Below are 19,113 nucleotides of genomic sequence, written 5' to 3' on the forward strand. Positions count from 1 at the left end.
AAAATCAGCCTGCAATTAAAACTTAATTAGATATCAGAAAAACTGACATTTAAATACTGGACAACTGGAGGTAGTTTTTCTTAAAATTTTGTGAAAGAAAAAGCAGCTGAAAAAATTGCCCTATGTTTGTATTTTCAAATGGAAACAAAAAAGACTCTACATACCATGGTTTATGTGAAAGATGTTTAATTTTTTGAATAATATTAAATAAATTATTGTGCAGTTCAGTAATACAATAAGCACATATGGAGTTGACCTTTTTAAAGGCACTTCTGGTACAATCACAGTAAAGTAACACAGTAAATTATCGCACAGTAATTTACCTTGGCACCTTATAATATGCTCTGCTCATTTCATATTGTTCTTCAATGTTCTTCAGAATATTGCTTCATTTTATAAACATTTCAAAGACCCATCTTAAAATGTACCAATATCAATTGAGTTATTTTTATTTACTATTGATTATATCACTGATGAATCATATTTAGAAGACATTTTTAAGTGTTCTTTGTTCATGTGCTAAACTACTCATCCTTCACAATCATATGAAAGTGCTTTAAATAGCCAAATGTAAAGGCAGTGGAACCTGTGATATAAATCACCTAGGAATAACAGTTGTATAAGCTACAGATGTCTGTTACTTCTATTATTTATTCTTTTAAGTGATTTTTATATTATTATTTTTAATTATATAATTTTGAGTTACATAATTTTACAAAGAACACTTTACATTTTTTTAAGAAAACAGGCAGGATCTAATTTTTTTACAAAAATATAATGATGTAGTGTTAATTTCCTGATGCTAAATTAAAATCAAACACGTTCTCTAAAGAACATTTGCAGTTACTATCAGGTTTATCATAGATACATATAAGAGAACATAAATATCAGCTCATCTGATTAGACTAATTTTCTTATAAAGAAAAACACCTTTGCACAAAGAAAAATATCTTTGCACAAAGATACAAATGTATGATTAAGGTTGTATGATTAAGGTTGAAACCCAACTATCTGAACAAAAATGCTCAACAAATTTTGTGCATATATTCTTTCATTTTTAAGTTTTGAATAAAATTAATTTCAAAATAATAAGTATAAAAGTTATGACATAAAAGCTATGTTGAATATGAGGGATAAGATTATATCTTTATTGATAACTAAAATACTCTTTGACATAAACTAGAATATAAACAGCACATCCCAACTACAAATTTTTTAAGTAAATATAAATTATGAGATTTAGAATATCTTGATATAATAGTAAATCTAAATTGTTTTATGAATAACCTGAAAAATACTATATGTAATTGATAATGATTTTTAAAATATAAACACTTCCTTTTCTTTGTGTAGTTCTATTGATTATTCAACTAGAAATTGTTCCTATAAAAGACAATTAAACATTACTCACTCTCCAAATATCTGTGTAGTCATGATAAGAATAACCATGAACAGAGGTCAAAATTATATTTTTTATTTATTTGAGAATAAATTGAAAGCCAACTGTGCCTGAAATATTTTATAAATATGTTTCAATTATATCAATATCAGTAATTTCCTGGAGACCTATAGATGCTAAATAGAATAATATGGCATAAAAATTCTTCAGTCAAAAGTTTCTAATGTGCAAATATGCTAAATAGAATTTCCCTGAGATGAGCCATCAGATGGCCCATAGAAATAGCCATAAAGCTGTATTGAGATTTTATTCTGAATTATAATTTAATCGGGCACCAAAAATCAGTGTTAATAGGTTTCCACCATCAGTTGATTTGTATAGTATTTCTTTTCACTGGACTATTTATAAATCTAGTACCAAACAAATGTAATCAGAAAATTTGTTTAAAATTAAACTTTCCAGAAACATACAAAAATACATATGAACAGTCACTTGAGAAATGTGTAAGAATCAGCAGTCTCTTCTGTGCCTTTCAAATATACCAACATTTAATTACTTCAAAGTTTTTTTTAAAAAAAAAATACATTTAAAAAGTAAAAAAGCCTCCCACATGCCCATATTGCTCATATAAGAGATTTTAACATTTTTAAAGATAAGACAAGCATGAATTAGTTTAAAAGATTTGTTCTTTTTCTTTCATTATGTAATCAGATAGGATCTCTCTCACATATTTTTATGAGGAAGCCACTCATATGAAATAGCTTCTTCTCATTGAATGGTCTCAGAAATGCTGCTGAGATAATCTTCAGACTTCGTTATAAAATTTGTCCACTCTTGACAAATGTCCTCCATGGAGAGTTCTTCACCACCATATTCCAGAGGAAGAATGTCAGGAAAATACTGAAGTAGGCTTTGTTTGTAATTGTTCCCATGCATGTGAATCTGAAATAGTCAAAATGTTTTAGAAGGTGTCCCCTCTGCCTCTCACTAATTAGATGCAATTCCAGGGGCAAAATTAATCTCATAAAATGAGATACTCTAATAACTTCCAAAGTAGTAGGGTATGTACTATTTCTATTATTTTGCTGGTGAATCTAAGATTTTTATTTATGTTTAGATTATGGTGCTGTAAATCTAATAATTGTATTACTTTCTTAGACTTGCATTCTCTTAACCTCAGAAGATAACAAAAATGTCCTACTTGGTATTAATTCAAATGGAAGCATACATCTGAGCCCACAGTTAGGTTCATGAAGAATGATTCATATGGTATTGTCAATGTGATACTCTTGGCTAGTTCAAAAGTAGGAAATTATGATGGTTGAGAACCTTTGATTTTCAAATATTTTAAACTTTAAAAGTTGATCATCCAGGGCTGAGGTTATGGCTCAGTGGTAGAGTGCTTGTCTAGCACATGTGAGGCCCTGGGTTCGATTCTCAGCACTGCATATAAATAAATGAAATAAAGGTCTATTGACAACTAAAAAAATACTAAAAGAAAAAAATTTTTTTAAACAAATTGATCATCGAATGGCCTGAAGTTAAGATAAACCTGTAGAAACTAAGAATACATGTTGCTAAAATAAATAAATAAATTTTCTCTTATTAAGGCAAAATGTTTATCTGTGCATTCAACAACCATTTAATAAGCATCAGGATATGAGGACCAATGAATGAAACGAGAATCCTACACTGAGGAGCCACACAACCTCAATTCTTGACTTTCTCTGAAATTTTAAAAATACTATCAGTTATCTGAGGAGAAATTCTGTCATATCAGGAAAGGAGAAATATGAAAAGTGGAGTATTGCTGAAAAATTGAAAGGGAAAAAAGTAAGATACACAGTGAGTTGTCTTGCTATCAACCCTATCCTCTTCTATGCTTGGCTACTACACCTCTATTCTATTCAATGTAGGTGAGAACTTATTTTCCTACATATCTTTTTAGTATAATTTTATACAAAAATAAGGACCTATTCTTATTCTCCCCCTTTTATTAAAAAAAAAGATAGCATATCATCAACACTCTTTTTCATTTTGTGCATTTCACTTTACAATACATCCTGTAAAACTTGTTGCATTCCTTAGTGTAAATGTATCATAGCTTTATTAAAAATCAGTTTCCTAATGATGAATACTTGGCAGTTTTCAATGTTTTACTGCAATGAATATTTCTATATAATTTGTTTATGTACAGACATATCTGAAGGATTAATTCCCAAAAGTGCTACTGTTGTGATTTAGATAACTGCAGTCACACTGCCCTCTACCGGGAATATATCATTTTGCAATCGAGCCAGGGATTTATGAGTGACCCAGTTTTCCCAAGGACTTATAATATCCTTTTAATTCACAAAAATAGTTGGTTTGATAAATAAATATTCAAAATATAGAACTAATGGAGAGGGTGGGTGTGGAGGGAGATAATAAATCGATCCTTAAATGAAAAAGGTTAGAATATTTGATGTAGAAAAATAGTTACTTGAATGTGTTTTACTCACTCGTTCCTTAATCTTTTCAGTCAGGAATGGTTTAATCATGGAAAAGACAGCATGAAAAATTACTGGCTCATTTATCAAATGGATGCCACGAACTTTCAATGGAAAGGAATCCTTTGGAAAATAAAGAAAAAAATCATCTTATTGAAACACAAATTAATATTGCAATTATGTTCCTAAGACAAGCCTCTTCTTTAAACACTTTCCAAATTTACAGCAGTACTTACGGTGTTATTTTGTTTCCAAAATTATTTATTCCAGCAACACAAAAGTCTAATTGATACTTCACTCTCACTAGATTAAGAAAAATCTTAAACAAGCATAGGCAAAATATTAAAATATTTAATAGTTTTCCTATAAAATACTTAACGCTTTTTCACTAGAAATCCCTTCTCCCCATCACACAGAGATATTTTCTTAGGGAACCAATGACTAATTTGGACAAATATAATTTAATTTTTTTGCCAACGTTTTTTTGAGAGGTAAGTAATCAAAAGTTCATAAAAATTGAAAAACATAACACACACTTTAGGTACTGATATACATCTTTAGCATCAAAGTAATATAGGCTTATTTAGAAGGTTTAAAAAGTTAAGAGTTGAAAGAAAAAAAACTCATCAATAGTTTCCCTATCTAAAAGTTATATGGTCAATACACAGACCTTTCTTCTTTCTTTTCTTCTTTTTTAATGCAAAGCTCTTTTTCATGTCTAGCTTTTAGAGACGTGTTATTAGTTTGTTTTTTTTTTTCTTCCAGGTTCTTTTTATATGTATAATTTTACTTTAAATATAATTGCTAATAGGCTCCCTAAATAATTTGTATACTGTTATGTTTCATTGTTATAATATTTTTTCTGTGGTCATCATGCATTTTAATACTGTTATAATGATCCATCAAATGGATATACCACCATTTAAGTGACCATTTTCCTATTTCTGGACAAATAATATTTAAAAAATTTTCTTCTGGGCTGGGATTGTGGTTCAGCATGGGTGAGACCCAGGTTCAATTCTCAGTACCACATAAAAATAAAGGCATTGTGTTGTGTCCATCTACACCTAAAAAGTAAATATTTTTAAAAATCTATTAAAAATGATACTATTAAAAGGCTGGGGTGGGGCTGGGGATGTGGCTCAAGCGGTAGCGCGCTTGCCTAGCATGCGTGCAGCGCGGGTTCGATCCTCAGCACCACATACAAACAACGATGTTGTGTCCGCCAAAAACTGAAAAATAAATAATAAAAAATTCTCAAAAAAAAAAAAAAAAAAAAAAAAAAGGCTGGGGATGTGGCTCAAGGGGTAGCGTGTTTGTCTGGCATGCACGGGGAGCTAGGTTTGATCCTCAGCACCACATAAAAATAAAATAAAGATGTTGTGTCCACCGAAAACTAAAAAATAAATATTAAAAAATTCTCTCTCTCTCTCTCTCTCTAAAAAAATGATACTGTGGTAGTGCATGCCGTTATCTCAAGTCCTCATAAGGCTAAAGCAGGAAGATCACAAGTTCAAGGCCATTCTCAGCAACTTAATGAGACCCTGTCTCAAATTAAAAATAAAAACTAAAGGGCTGGGGATGTAGCTTAGTGGTAAAGTGCCCCTGAGTTCAATTCCTAGTACTATAAAAAAAAAAAAAAAAATGGTGCTGCAGTAACTATCTTTCTAGATAGGAGGAGAAGTAGTGGTTACAAACATGACCTGTACATACAGATTACCAGGACTGAATAAAGCTTACTTTACTTCACTGCTGACAAACTGTGTACCTGGGCATTGCTATGCCACTTCTTTAACCGAGTTTATTAATTTGTAAAATGGAGAAAATAATGATTTGATGTCATAGGCCCAGCATGTGCATTATGTGGTAGTGCATATGAAACAGCAAAGTACACGTCACATCATAAACTTAACTCTCTCTCTCTCTTTCTCTCTCTCTCTCTCTAAATATAAATAAATAAATATATATATATATATATATATGTATATATATATATATATATATATATATATATATATTCTTTTTACAGTGCTGGGTATTGAATCCAGGGCCTCACACATACTAGGCAAGCACTTTCCCACTGAGCTGCATCTCCAGCCCCAATAAACTATTATGATGGTATACAAAGCCCTTACTATATTTAAGATTGTTCTTTACCTAGAAGTAGAATTACTGGGTCAAAGACAATGACCATTTTTAAAACCTTTAAGAAAAAAGTCATATCAATTTATGCCTACACCAAGATTTATGTGACCTTTTATTGTATCATTGTTATAAACATTTTCCAGTCAGTTTTTAAATCTAGGGCAAGATTTTTACCACATTACTATCTAAATGTATAAATTCTGTGTTTACTGGTTTTGAACATTTATTTTCATGTTTTTTTAATATTTGGTATAAATAAATTTCACTTCCTGTTAGCATTATTGAATTATATGTATCATTTTTGAAATTTTATTTAAGCTTCTAATCAATACTCTAACAAAACTTAAAGCTAACATTTGGAAGTATGATACCTAAGAGTTAAAATAGTCACTTACAGTAAGTACAGCAGCAATCTTCTTGGCTACAGATGGGGTAATTTGAAACGCATGAGAAAATTGCCAACCTTCCAGATCAAATATAGCCTTGACTCCATTCCGTTGTGTTTCTACTTCCTGTACAATAAGCTCAGATGTAATTAGACTTACACGAAATACATCGTAAGCTGTAAAAACTTTTGGGTCCCATTGTGCTGGGAAAAAAAAAAAAAGAGGGTATCATATCTCAACATTGTATAAAGAACCAGAGAGATTTACAAAGGGAAACTCATTCTATGTACAAGGGATCATGAGTGTTGAATAACGTTAAATTAAGGACCAAGGTTATCTATCCGTTTCTTCCTCCCTCCTGAAATCCCTGGCAAAGAAAAGATTTTTAAAAGCATGGAAAAAAGAAAGAATTCTTGCAGGCTGGATTTGACTGTCAAAAGCAATCGTGACTTTACATGCAGGAGAGAGCTGTGTCTTAAGATGGGAACCCCTGTGGCTATGCTATAAGCTAGGAGATGTTGGAGAAGGGAAAACCCAGGGCCTGGATTCTGAGGAGCAGGTAGGGCCCCATAGTAACTGAAGAGGTTGCTATGAGAAAAGCAGGAGGAGCAGACAGACAAGTTAATCCTCTCAACTCTCAGTAAGAAGCAGCCCAAAGCAGAGGCATGTCCCTACAGGCCTAAGCAGGAAATGTGAGCTTGGGAAAGAAGTGTTGAGGAAATGACCAGCTAGATGCACACCCAGGTAACTGCCCATGCCCAGGGAAAACAAGGGGAACCTGTGTTGAAAACAGGAACTGACATTTCTTGTCCATATGTCTTACCCATTCCCTTGCATCCCTGAGACAGGCCACAGCAGGCAGAAATGACAATAATTGACTGGCAAGCAGGTAATTTAAAAAAAAAAAAAAAAGATATGCATCTGTCAAAAACTTTACATGTCTATGCAAAGAACAGATGAGCTGAACTCAGTAGATAAAGGCAACAAAGCTTGAGGTAAGGTTAAGAAAGGTAGAGACATTCAAAGAAACATAATACTACCAGGGAGAAGATGTTGAAAGCTATTATTCTAAGAACAGGCAAAGATTTTTTAAAATCAGGTGAGATCGGATGGAACAAATGACAGACAGAACCAGTAAGTGAACAGGGGTTTGGAAGATCTACTGGAGGAGTTTTCTTCAATTTGGTACACAAGTCAAGAGTTGATGAGTATGAATAAAAGTTAAACGATAATGCAGGTAAACCTAGAAATTTTAATATCCTGAGATATAGAAAGCAAATACAAAGAACATGAAACAACAGAATAGTAACCATGGAGAAATTTTCTTCCATAGCTGAAAAGTGATGTAAGTCTTCAGATTGAAGATTGAGGAAGGGCCTAAAAGAATGAATGAAAAATTATTCATAATGTGAAGTAATGGTAAAGCATTCAAAAAGCAAAGTTCCTGGTATGGGCAACTGGGTAGGATGGTGGTACCATTTATTGAGATAAAAGAGAAGCCTTTTGGGTGGAAGAGATCCTAAGTAGGAACACGTCAAAATGGTGATAGTGAGACATCCAAAAGTGTACAGCTAGAATAGGGAGCTAGTCACATGAACTGGATCCCCAGAGAGAAGATGGGGGTGAAGATACAAATCTGGGAGTTGTTACTTAGATGGCAATCTAAAAGAGAGATTGATTGTCTTACATCCAAGTTTTTCTCTGTTAAGGTAGAGATAAAGTATCATATAAAGCAGAGGCTAAGGCCAGTGTAAAAGGAATTTCAGAATTTGAAGAATGAGGTGAACCTTGGGAATCCAGTTCATAAAACCAGATCCCTATTCTGGCTGTATCCATTTGGATCTCTCACTGTAACAATTTCCTTTCCTTTCCTTTCCTTTCTTTTCTTTTTTTTTTTTTTTTTTTTTTTTTTTTTGCACCAAGTATTGAACCCAGGGGTGTTGAACCAATGAATACATCCTCAGCCCTTTTTTGTTTTTCCGAGGCAGGGTGTTGCTAAGTTGTTTAAACCCTTGCTAAGTTGCTGAAGCTGGCTTTGAACTCAGGATCCTCCTGCCTTAGCCTCTAGAGCCTCTGGGATAACAGGCATGCACCACTGCACCCCACTCACAGTCATCAGTTTGACATGTTCCTAATTATGGATCTTTTCTGCTCAAAATGCTTCTATTTTATCTCAATAAAAGGTGCCGGGTAGGCATGTGGCTCATTGGTAGAGTACTTGCCTGGCATTTGTGAGGCCTTGGATTCTGAAAACAACGAGGAGGAGAAGAGGAAGAGGAGAAAGGAGAAAAAGAAGAAGAAGAGACAGGAGCCACCAATTAGGCTGAAGGCATCAAAGAGGCCAAGGGAAAAGGATATTTTAAAAAAGAGGAAGTGTCTCATTGTGTTGGAAGCCAAGTAAAATAAGACTAAACATGTCCATGAGATTTGGTGAAAACGTCACTGATGTCTTTTTAGCAGATGTGGGAGTGAAACCAGAGCAGTATGGGCTAAGGAATGATTGGAAAGTGTGGATGGTGAACATCCTAGTTTAACAAGTCTGGCTTAGAATAGGAGAGGGAGCTGGGAAGAAAGGTGTCTGGGGCAGAGGCTGGGCAGGGGTGGGATAGAGGAGGACTTTTTGTATATTTTTAGAGGACTGAACCTTAACAGATTTAAGTATTGATTGGTAACATCTAGTAGCAACAAAAACCCTAAAGATCTAGAAAAAGAAAAGATAATCAGAAGGAGTCTTGGGAGGGTATAATGGGATTACTCTTGCTTTTAAAAACCCTCAGGTTCATGGTAAGCATTTGAAAAATAAATATGACTAAAAAAATACTATACTCCTTCAGACACTGGGTGATGAGCCAAATGAAGTTTACAGATCAAAATATTTTCATGACCTAAATTTCTGAGTCAACTAACTTAATAGTCTGAGCCAATGTCAAGTTGGCTCAGTAGCCACAGATGGATGGTGGCTACTATAAAATAATTTCATCATCATAGAAAGTTTGACGAGATAGTGCTGGCTAGTCTTTAAGAAGAACTTATGACCAAAAGAGCATGTTTTCTTTCTCACTACCAAAATGTCATTTTTACTTTTTATTTTGCCCAAGTGGCTCCTAAACAGAGAGGGGGTAGGGACAAGAGAGAGAGAGAGAGAGAGAGAATTCAGTCAGGCACTGCAGAGCCCAAAACCTTGCTATGAATTTCAGTTTTATGTTCCTGGGAACTCTTAATAGATTTGCCAGATAAAATATAGAACACACAGTTAAAGCTGAATTTATGATAAATATGATATAATTATTTAGCACAACTATGCCCCATGCATACCTCAAAAATATTCTTTATCTGAAATTCAAATATGACTGGGCACCCTATATTCTTATAATATGTAGGTTTCTTTGCTAAATAAAACACGAACACTGGCAACCCTATCCCTGAGGAGTTCAAGGAACTTATGACTGACAAATCATTCAATAGCCTCTGGCACTAGAGGAGACATGAAAGAACAGAAAGGTCATTTTAATGTCTGCTTTATAGATAATGGCTTAACGATTAACTCAGTTTTTTTTTTTTTTTTTGACAAACAAGCTGGGACAAAAAATAAATAAAAAGAAAACAGAATAACTCTATTAGACCATCTGATACCCTTTCAAGAATTAAATATAATATCTTTTTGCCAGATACCAAGCTTTCTTTTAGGCAAGTATCTTATCTCTAAGCGGGCTGAAAATATAAATACATAAAGTTGAATTCTTTAAAGATTTAAAAGTTAGCTGGATATCATAGCAGACTTCTCTAGTCCCAGCTACTCTGGCAGGCTGAGGCAGGGGGATGATGGAACCCCTGGGGTTCAAGGCTAGCCCAGAGAGCCCAGAAAGACCCTATCTCAAAAAAGAAAGAAAAAAGGATGAAACTTCTATAAGATGATAATTCATAAAATGCAGCTCACAAAAAGTTGGTTTTATTTGTCCTTTCAACTGAGCCATAGAGTTCCCTTTCACTTGGCTTTTAAAATCATACACAGAACTAAACAGGCAACAGAAGTTGTAGGTCACCAAATGCTGTAGTCTGAATGTCTATATCCCCCCACAAAAAAATTTATATTGAAATCCTAACTCCCAAGGTCATGATATTAGTGGGGAAGTCTTTGGGAAGTGATCAGGTCATGAAGATAAGAGACTTCAAAAATGGAATTAGTGCCCTTATGAAAAGAGGCCCAAGAGAGACCTTTGCTCACTGATGTGAGGTTAGAGTGAGAAAATGTCTATGAACCAGAACACAAGGTCTCATCAGAACCAAAACTGCTGGTGCCTTGATTTTGGACTTCTTAGCCTTTACGACTGTAAGAAATAACTTTCTATTTTTTAATCCACATAGTCTATGACAGTTTGTTGTGGCAGCCTGAATGGATAAAGCACCCACTCACAAAACACTAGGAATGCCTAATAATGAAAAAGAGAAAATGTGAAAAGAAAAAGGTGCTAATGGAATAAAGTGTCTGCAACAATTCCCAGGGGTTCTTGGTCCCTACTCTGTACCTTCCTCCATGCAGAGAAATGAGTCCCTTGCTCCTCAGCCCTGGGCATTATTGAACTGGTCATTCACTCACTCATTCCACAAATATTTAATGAGCACTTTCCATGTACCAGGCCCTATGCTCAGTGCTTGGGACACAGCAATGAACATAAGAGACAAAATCTATGAATACATGGGGCTTATATCTTATAGTTCAGAATTCTTTTTTTTTCTTTTTATTTCCTACTAAACATTTTTTTGAACACTTTATCTTGAGTGCTTTCACTTTTTCCCACTATTGCTCTTCCCATTTTTCTTTTATTTTAGACAGTTGACTGTTTGGAAAAGTACAAGTAGGATTTTCGCCAAATTCTGTTAATTTCCTCAAAACTGCCAACATTTTCTTATATTTGGTAAATGTTAAGACCTAAAGTACACTAAGGTTGAAACCTAAAAACATAAATTGAAACCTAAATTCTTAAACATAGACACTAAAACATTCTATTCGGCAATCAATGAAAAATATGAGGAGAGAGTAGGTGGAGGAGGAGAAGGAAGGTAGGGGAGAACAAGAGTTGTGTGTGACTCACCAATTCTGTAAATAAGAACTTTGCTGCCAGTGGGATCCCTGGATCTCAGAACTCCATGGTAGCCAGCCTTCAAAAGGCCAAGGATACTTCCAGGATGGAGATCTGCGCTTAGTTCTGGACATTCTGCTCTCCATTTATAATAGTTTTTTAGTAACTGAAAAATAAAATTAAAACTGTCCACATATTGTACACCTGGTAAGCATTTTGTGAAAACAATAGGAAAACCTTGACATTATATGAACCTTGACATCCATTAAATCCATTATATTTGAATTTTAATCTGGGGTATCTTTTTAGCTGAGCATGACAGAATCCCTCTATAGAGCCCAAGTTCCCATCATCAAGGGTCTAAGGTAACAGGAGTTTTTCATCAAGTAATTTTCAGTCTAGTAATTTTCAGTTGCCACCTAGAGTCCAAAGTATCTAAAGTCAGCTATCCATTATGTAAAAATGTGGATGTGTAACTGAAGTGATTCTGCAATCTGTATTTGGGGTAAAAATGGGAGTTCATAACCCACTTGAATCTAATGTATGAAATATGATATGTCAAGAGCTTTGTAATGTTTTGAACAACCAATAAAAAAAAATAAATAAAGTCAGCTATCAACACGTCTTCCCCTACTGGTATATACATGCATTCCTTCTGGCAGGCAGTGGGATCCATTTGGTTTCCTCCACCTGTGTGTGAGTTGGCCTTACACTTTACTTGGACCAATAGAAATTGATGGAAATGACACTGAACCAAGTCTTAAAAGCCCTGGAACCTTCTGAATTTGTTGTTTTGTTTTGTTTTTGAGACTCAGACACCATGTAAGATTGTTGAATGAAAACAATTCACCTAGAGAGAAGCCCTGGAGGTTGAGAGGTCATCCTGGTTAGGCTCATTGAACCAAGATCCCATCTGGTGTCATGTTCAGCAGAGATGAAGCATCCCCACTGAGCCCTGCCCAAACTAGAGAACACAAATAAATAGTTGTGCTTTAAGGCAAGAAGTTTGGGATGTTTTATTACTCAGCAGAAGATAACTGAAATACCACTTTAGTATTTTTTTAATAGGAATAGAAATCAATCAACTGAATTAGAAGAGCCCAAGGAACAGTACACCTGGCTAAAAAAATCTTGGCAAAACATGTTTTTAAGGAATCCTACATTCTTTCCACCCCACCACCTGCCACCCCAAAATAAACACCAGAGATGGCCAATCAACAAATGCACTGTAAAGAATACTAAAGCAAAGGATATATTTAAAAATTATAATATTTTAATTTTCCTCTTTATGATTTTCATCCTTCTCAATTTTTCTAAAATAACAGTATTTTATTTTCAGTTTAAAGACACCTATTAGTAATGTGGAATCACAGTTAAGGCAAAAAGGAAAAGACAGATTTTATATTTGAAATGCATTAGAATAAAGATGGTAATCACAAAAAAAAGCAGTAATGATCTGGAAGAGAAACTACAAATAATACAGAAAGTAGAGGTAAAAATTGTGAGCCCTGTAAAGTGTCCCTGGCTGGGAATGGCTGGGGGAGAGAGAGAGGCTAGCTGGGCGAGAGAGGAGGAGCATCTCTGTGTCTTAAGTCATCAGCATCACCCGGCCCGCCTCCTCTGATCTTGTCTCCCTCTCTCTGTGTCTCTCTCCCTCTTTTTCATCTCCACATTTAATAAACTCTTCTTAACTTTAAAAGAGAAAAAGAGAGAAGATTGCTGAGAGCTAAGTGCAACAGAGAAGTAAGGGAAAAAAAAGTCAGTCAGTGTGCCAACCAAGAAATAATTGGTGACCTAAATATCAGTTTACAAAAGTAGTAAGAACAACAGGCACATTGTAGGTTCTGGTATGCTCATTCTGTTCTAGGAGATGAATTTTCCTTCTTCCTCCTGTCCTCAGGAGCATCAGAATAGGTATCTACAGCAATTTACAATGCTCATTACTTTTTGAGAGTTTCCTCAAACATACAAGCGGGTCTTTCAATTCTGATTCAAGCAAAATGCTAGAAACAGAATATTAGTAGCTATATAGAAATAATGCCTTTATTTCCTGATGAATGATAAAAGTTGTGGCTTTGTTAGAAAGGAACTTTTAGGTAATAGGGGCAGGGTGGTCAGCTTATTGGTCTCTGCAGATAGCTGGCTTCCAGGGGATAGAAATATGTCTTGAACAAAAGAATGAATCAATGCATGAATAAATCATGTCCACACACTTGAATAACTAAGATCTGTAAAGATGCACAAATCACATTCATTCCTCTGACACTTAACTTTTGCAAAGTGGAACATCAAAATCCAAACCTTTAATTATTATTCTTCTACTGATAAATAAATTCACAGGTCCAATTAGTGCAAATATTTTACATAAATGCCAAAAATGAACTATTACTGAGCAGTTCTCAAACTACTTTGTGTCCACAATAACAAAAATATGGCTGCAAATGAATATTCATTATTGGAGCATGCATGTTTTGTAAAAAAAATATATAAATAAAAAATAGAAGTGAAAAATATTTACAGTGTTATGTTTTAACTATGCTTTATCATAAAGAGTCCTCTTATATTTTTCATGTATTTTCAAACAAAATAATTGTCTTTGTGCCACTCTTACAGGGCCTAATGAAGTAATTGCAAGTCCTCCTACAACTACCTTGAAAGGTAACTTTGAGAAGTTACTGGATTAACTAAGGTCATCAGAGTGGAACCCCCATGGTTGAATACTAATGGCTTTATCAGAGTGGGGAGACCCTGGCTACTCCAGATGCTGAGACAGGAGGATTCCAAGTTCAAGGCCAACCTTGGGAACTTAGACCATTAGATGGATAAGACAAGTAAAGCTCTGAGAAATTATACATTCATTTAAAGATTATAACTCTCAGTACCATAGTAGAGACTGAAATTGACATGTGATCTGGTAAGTTTCAAAAAAGAAATTACATTTAGAGGGAAATTAGCACTGAGAATCCATGGAATTTTGAAAGTTTTAAAATCTTTGGGTAAACTATGAAAATAACTAAAGGATTTTAAAAATCCCATGTCTTAGTTTTCTGTTGGTAATAACAATAACAGACTAGGTAAGTGATAAAAAATAAGTGGGGGGATTTATTTTGGCTCATAGTTCTGATCCAAGGTCCTAGGGCCACATTTTCTGATGGCCTTCTAGATGACAGAGTCCCAAGGTGGCACAGGACATCAGATGTCAAGAGATAACAAGTGTGTGTGCACTGTGGTCTCTCTCCCTCTTGCTGCTGCTACTGGTTCCTCCTCTTCCCTTCTCCTCCTCCTCCTGCTCCTCTTCCTCTTCCTCCTTTTCTTCTTCTTAACTAGAATTGAATCCAGGATCATTCGATATCTAAGCTACATCCCAGTCCTCCTTTTAGTTTATTTTGAGATAAGATCTGCCTAAATTGCCGAGATTGGCCTCTAATTTGAAATCCTCCTGTCAAGGCCTCTGGAGTAATATTTATTATTCTTTTTTTTAGTTTTTGGCGGGCACAACATCCCTGTTTGTTTGTGGTGCTGAGGTGAGCACATGCCAGGTGAGCGCGCTACCACTTGAGCCACATCCCCAGCCCTGTCCTGCACTTCTTATAAGCCATCAGTATTCTGTTGTGGGGACCCCCCCCCCCAATGAAATCTCAATCACTTCCCAAAGGCCTTACCTCCAAACACCATACTCTGATTAAGTTCCTCACAATAGGGTTTAAATTCCAATACAAGTTTTAGAGGGCACAAACTTTACTCAAGCTATAACAGCAGAAATAAAAAATAGAAAGAACTGGACTATTCACTTGTAAAAGACAGAAATTCGTAAGGATCTATAAGACAGAAGAACTGAGGATATTTTTTTTTCATTGTTTTAAACCAAAAGGACTAGTGCATATATCTGATAGCATAGGCCCTCCTGAGTTCTACCCAACTTCAAATCTCTGCTCCACTTAGTCGGTACATGATTTTTGACAATTTAGTTACTTTTTATACCTCAATTTCTTCTAACATGAAAAAATAATGCAAATACTTCTTTAAAATGTACCAAACATTTCACAAGCATATTAGTTAGCTATGAGGATTACAAGACCTTATTAATTCATTATAACTTCAAATACAAATGCTAGAATAATGAGAAGTTTCATCATAACCAGTGCTCTTCTCAAGATTTCTTCCTACAAAAACTGTAGGGCTTATATATTATGAATATGGAGTTTGAGTTAAATTAACTGCCACTGTGGAGGAAAATTAAAAGCCAGTTTCACATTTTTACTCTTTCCTCTTTCCTTTCCAGTTGGCAGAAAAGTTAAGACAAAGAGGTCACAGACAGAAACTTGATTAGTGTCCAGTGAATTTGGACATAGTCCTGCTAGCCAGTTCTTCAAGGGCACAGTGTAATAAAAACCATTCAGTGAAATGAGGAAGACAGAAGAATATCTAAGTCACAGAGGATGAAGTTGAATTTTACTTCTTTTTCTACTTAGACATTACTTCTTAAAAAAACAGCAAAATTAAAAATCAGCCAACACACCATTTTATTATTCGTTATCTCCATACATATATGTACAATACCTCATTTAAACTGCACTTCTCACAAAACTAAAATTAAATCTTCATTTTCAGTTGGTTATGAGTACACATTAGCTTATTACTCAGGATGTCAGGACACTTGCATAAGCATTGAACTTCATGAAAATAAAGAAAACTGTATTCTTACTTTAGTCCTAACATCAAAATAAATCTCAATATATCAACCACGCTGACATAGAAAAAGAGAAGCCATCATTTCTCGGGAAAATTCTGGATTGAAGAGTTTCTAAAACCCAAATGTTGAGGGTGTAGCTCTGTGGTAGAGCAGGTGCTCAGCATTCATGAGGCCCTGCCTGGGTTCAACTGCCAGCATCAAAAGCAAGAACAAAGAGCAATCAAAAAACAATCAATCAATACATTTGATCACAATAAAAAAAATTAAAGTCTTTCTGAAAGAAAATAGCATAGTGATGTCAAGCTAGGACAAAGAACTATTTTATTTGATACACAGATACTTTGATATACAGATATGAATCAGTAAGATATAAAAATGAACAAATGGCAAACAGGCAATTAAAGTAAAAAATAATTTTTAAAGGTTAGCTATATTAAAGATTACCCTCAGGGCTGGGGATGTAGCTCAGTTGGTAGAGTGCTTGCCTTGCATGACAAGGCCCTGGGTTCAATCCCTAGCACCACACACACACAAAAAAAATTACCCTCAGAGTGCATGCATATTGTTATAACCATGACAAGCCATTTCTCAGCCAGTCATGGAAGTACACACCTGTAATGTCAGCTACTCCAGAGTCTCTTAATACAAGGCCAGCCTCAACAATTCAGCAAGACCTATCTCAAAATAAAGTTTTTTAAAAGACAGAATGGGAATATCACTCAGTGGTAAGGCACTTGCTTTTATGTGTGAGGTCCTAGGTTCAACCCTCGATGCCACAAACAAACAAAATCTCACTATGTAATATGAAAGTGATAAAATTAGTGCAAACCCTCTGGAAAGCCATTTGTGATATTCCTCAAGACTGAAAAAAATGTACTTCTTATTCCATCCAGCAATTTCCCCACCTAAATTTATTCAATAAGGGTGTGTCCCTATTTATGCACCAGAGGAAGCATGAAGATATACCAGATGCACCATTGATGATGGAAGAAACCACAGAAACCTTGCTTATTGCATCTTGTGTACTCTAGGCAAACAGTTAAGAGTCCAAAAAAGAGAATCACTGAAAGACTGATCAGCGTGCAAGGCAGCACTGGCATCAGTTGGTAAAATCCCATCCGAAAGCAGAGGACTAGTTAATATATAATATACCCATTTTATGGCATAACAGCAGCTCCAAAATAAGCAAGATGTATGTGTACATGGTCATATGAGACGACTCCCTTGATAAGTCAGGTAAGAAAGGCAGAACACGCATGCACCTGCTTATGTGAATATAGGCATGGCTGAAAAGGTAAACAGACAGATGACAGACATGGTCCCTGGGTATTGAGGGTAAAGAAGTTTTTTCCTTCAGAAAGTTACTTTTAAAAACTTGTTTTGCAAAATAAATAAATAAATAAATAAATTTTAAAAAAACTTGTTTTGCACTTTTTGCTATTTTGTATTATCTGCAGTATTTTCACTATTTACTTTTTCAATAAAATTTTTTACTTAAAACAAGGGAAAGAAAAAAAAAAAACCTCAATGAAGCACATTTAAATTCTGTTCTAGGACTGACTTCCCTGTTCCCCACGTGCAGAATGACATTGAGCAAGGCACTCAGAAAATGGGCTAGATCCCATCCAATTCCTTAGTGCTTACCATGTGCCTGGCACTGTACTGGGCACATCTTGTTCTAACCGTTTAACTGATTAATGTTCAATCCTCACAATCAATCAACAAGATAAGGGTTCTCACCGTTATTTAACAGATAAAGGACAATGAACCCCAAGTAATAAATTCAAGGTCGCATCTCTGATTTCGGTCTTTTCACCACCCTTTCTCTCAAACTGGTGTAACACACTTGGAAACATAAAAGAACCGCCCCGTCGTTACCCTGGGTTCAAAAATACACCGGGCTGCTTTACTGTCTTGACATTTAAATATTACTATTAATAATACTAGTTTGCTAGGGTATGGCTTCGGATCTTCAATTTTACCGGCAATATCATTTTCCTCGCCACACGTAGTTTTCTGCTCAGATGTGACAAGTCTTGAGATACCTGCTTCTACTTTCATATCACAGGATTTCTCGCGGGGAGAGGAAGGCATAAAGTTTCCCCTAAAACTTGACGGGCTCGGGAGACATATCTAGGTCGAATTCCAGTGCTTGCCATGACCCGCGAGGGCTCCAACACTTTTTAAGTTTCCCTCTTTCCACTAACTTCAAAGAACTGGAGGGACCTGAGTGCGATTTCTTGGAAGACCTACAGCCGCAGGGAGCGCCCACGCTTGGTGCGTAAAGGATCCTGTGCGTCCTGCCTGCAGCCGGAGCGTCCGCAGGGATCCAGGTGAAGTCACTGACGCCCAGCCCGGCTGGCCAGGCGCAGCGCAGCACTTACCCGCCAGGCCAGGTCCAGGTCAAAATCCCGGGCGCGCAGGAATCGAAGTAGAAAGGAATCGGTGAGCGGCAGCGGCGCGAACCAGGTGCCCTCCTCCCGGGCTCGGCGCCGCAGCTCCGCCAGGCTGGGCTGCAGCAGCGGCGAGTGGTCCGGCAGCGCGCTGAGCTGCAGCCCGGTTGGCAGCCCCGACCTCATCTCTGCCATGCCAGTGGCGGCCACCGCCGCTGCCAGGGCGGCGGGGGGAAAAAGCGCCGGCCCCGCGCCACTCTCAGCCCCTCCTCTGTTGGCCGCTGCCCAGCGCACACCCACCCGTGCACAACCCTCCTAGGGCCTTGCCACCAGGCCCGTGGGAGGGTGAGAGATGCCTCTTAAAGGAATCCCAGTAGTGTCCCCGTGCGGGCTCAACAGGTCTTTAGTAGTTTGAAGTAGTAATTGGAGCCCTTCCTCCTGAGGGAAATCACTGGTGTGTTCAAAGTCAAGAGCATGCTGTCCAAAAGTTACTTGGAAGGTTTAAAAAAAATCACCAGTCAGAGGAC

The 19,113-nt window shown here is 36.1% G+C and overlaps 1 protein-coding gene across 1 annotated transcript; it reads right to left on the bottom strand.

Moving 5' to 3' along the window:
* Nucleotides 1–1,105: 1,105 nt before the first annotated feature.
* Ttpa (alpha tocopherol transfer protein) lies at nucleotides 1,106–18,781 on the bottom strand. The gene is made up of 5 exons (XM_026390806.2): nucleotides 18,578–18,781; nucleotides 11,513–11,666; nucleotides 6,429–6,622; nucleotides 3,901–4,011; nucleotides 1,106–2,341 (listed from the first exon to the last, which is right to left on the bottom strand). Exons 1-5 carry the CDS (start codon nucleotides 18,779–18,781, stop codon nucleotides 2,168–2,170), a joined length of 837 nt encoding a protein of 278 aa, XP_026246591.1. The 3' UTR covers nucleotides 1,106–2,167.
* Between the last annotated feature and the right edge of the window lie 332 nt (nucleotides 18,782–19,113).

The sequence above is a fragment of the Urocitellus parryii genome, chromosome 7 (assembly GCF_045843805.1).
Source record: "Urocitellus parryii isolate mUroPar1 chromosome 7, mUroPar1.hap1, whole genome shotgun sequence".
Lineage (NCBI taxonomy): Eukaryota > Metazoa > Chordata > Mammalia > Rodentia > Sciuridae > Urocitellus > Urocitellus parryii.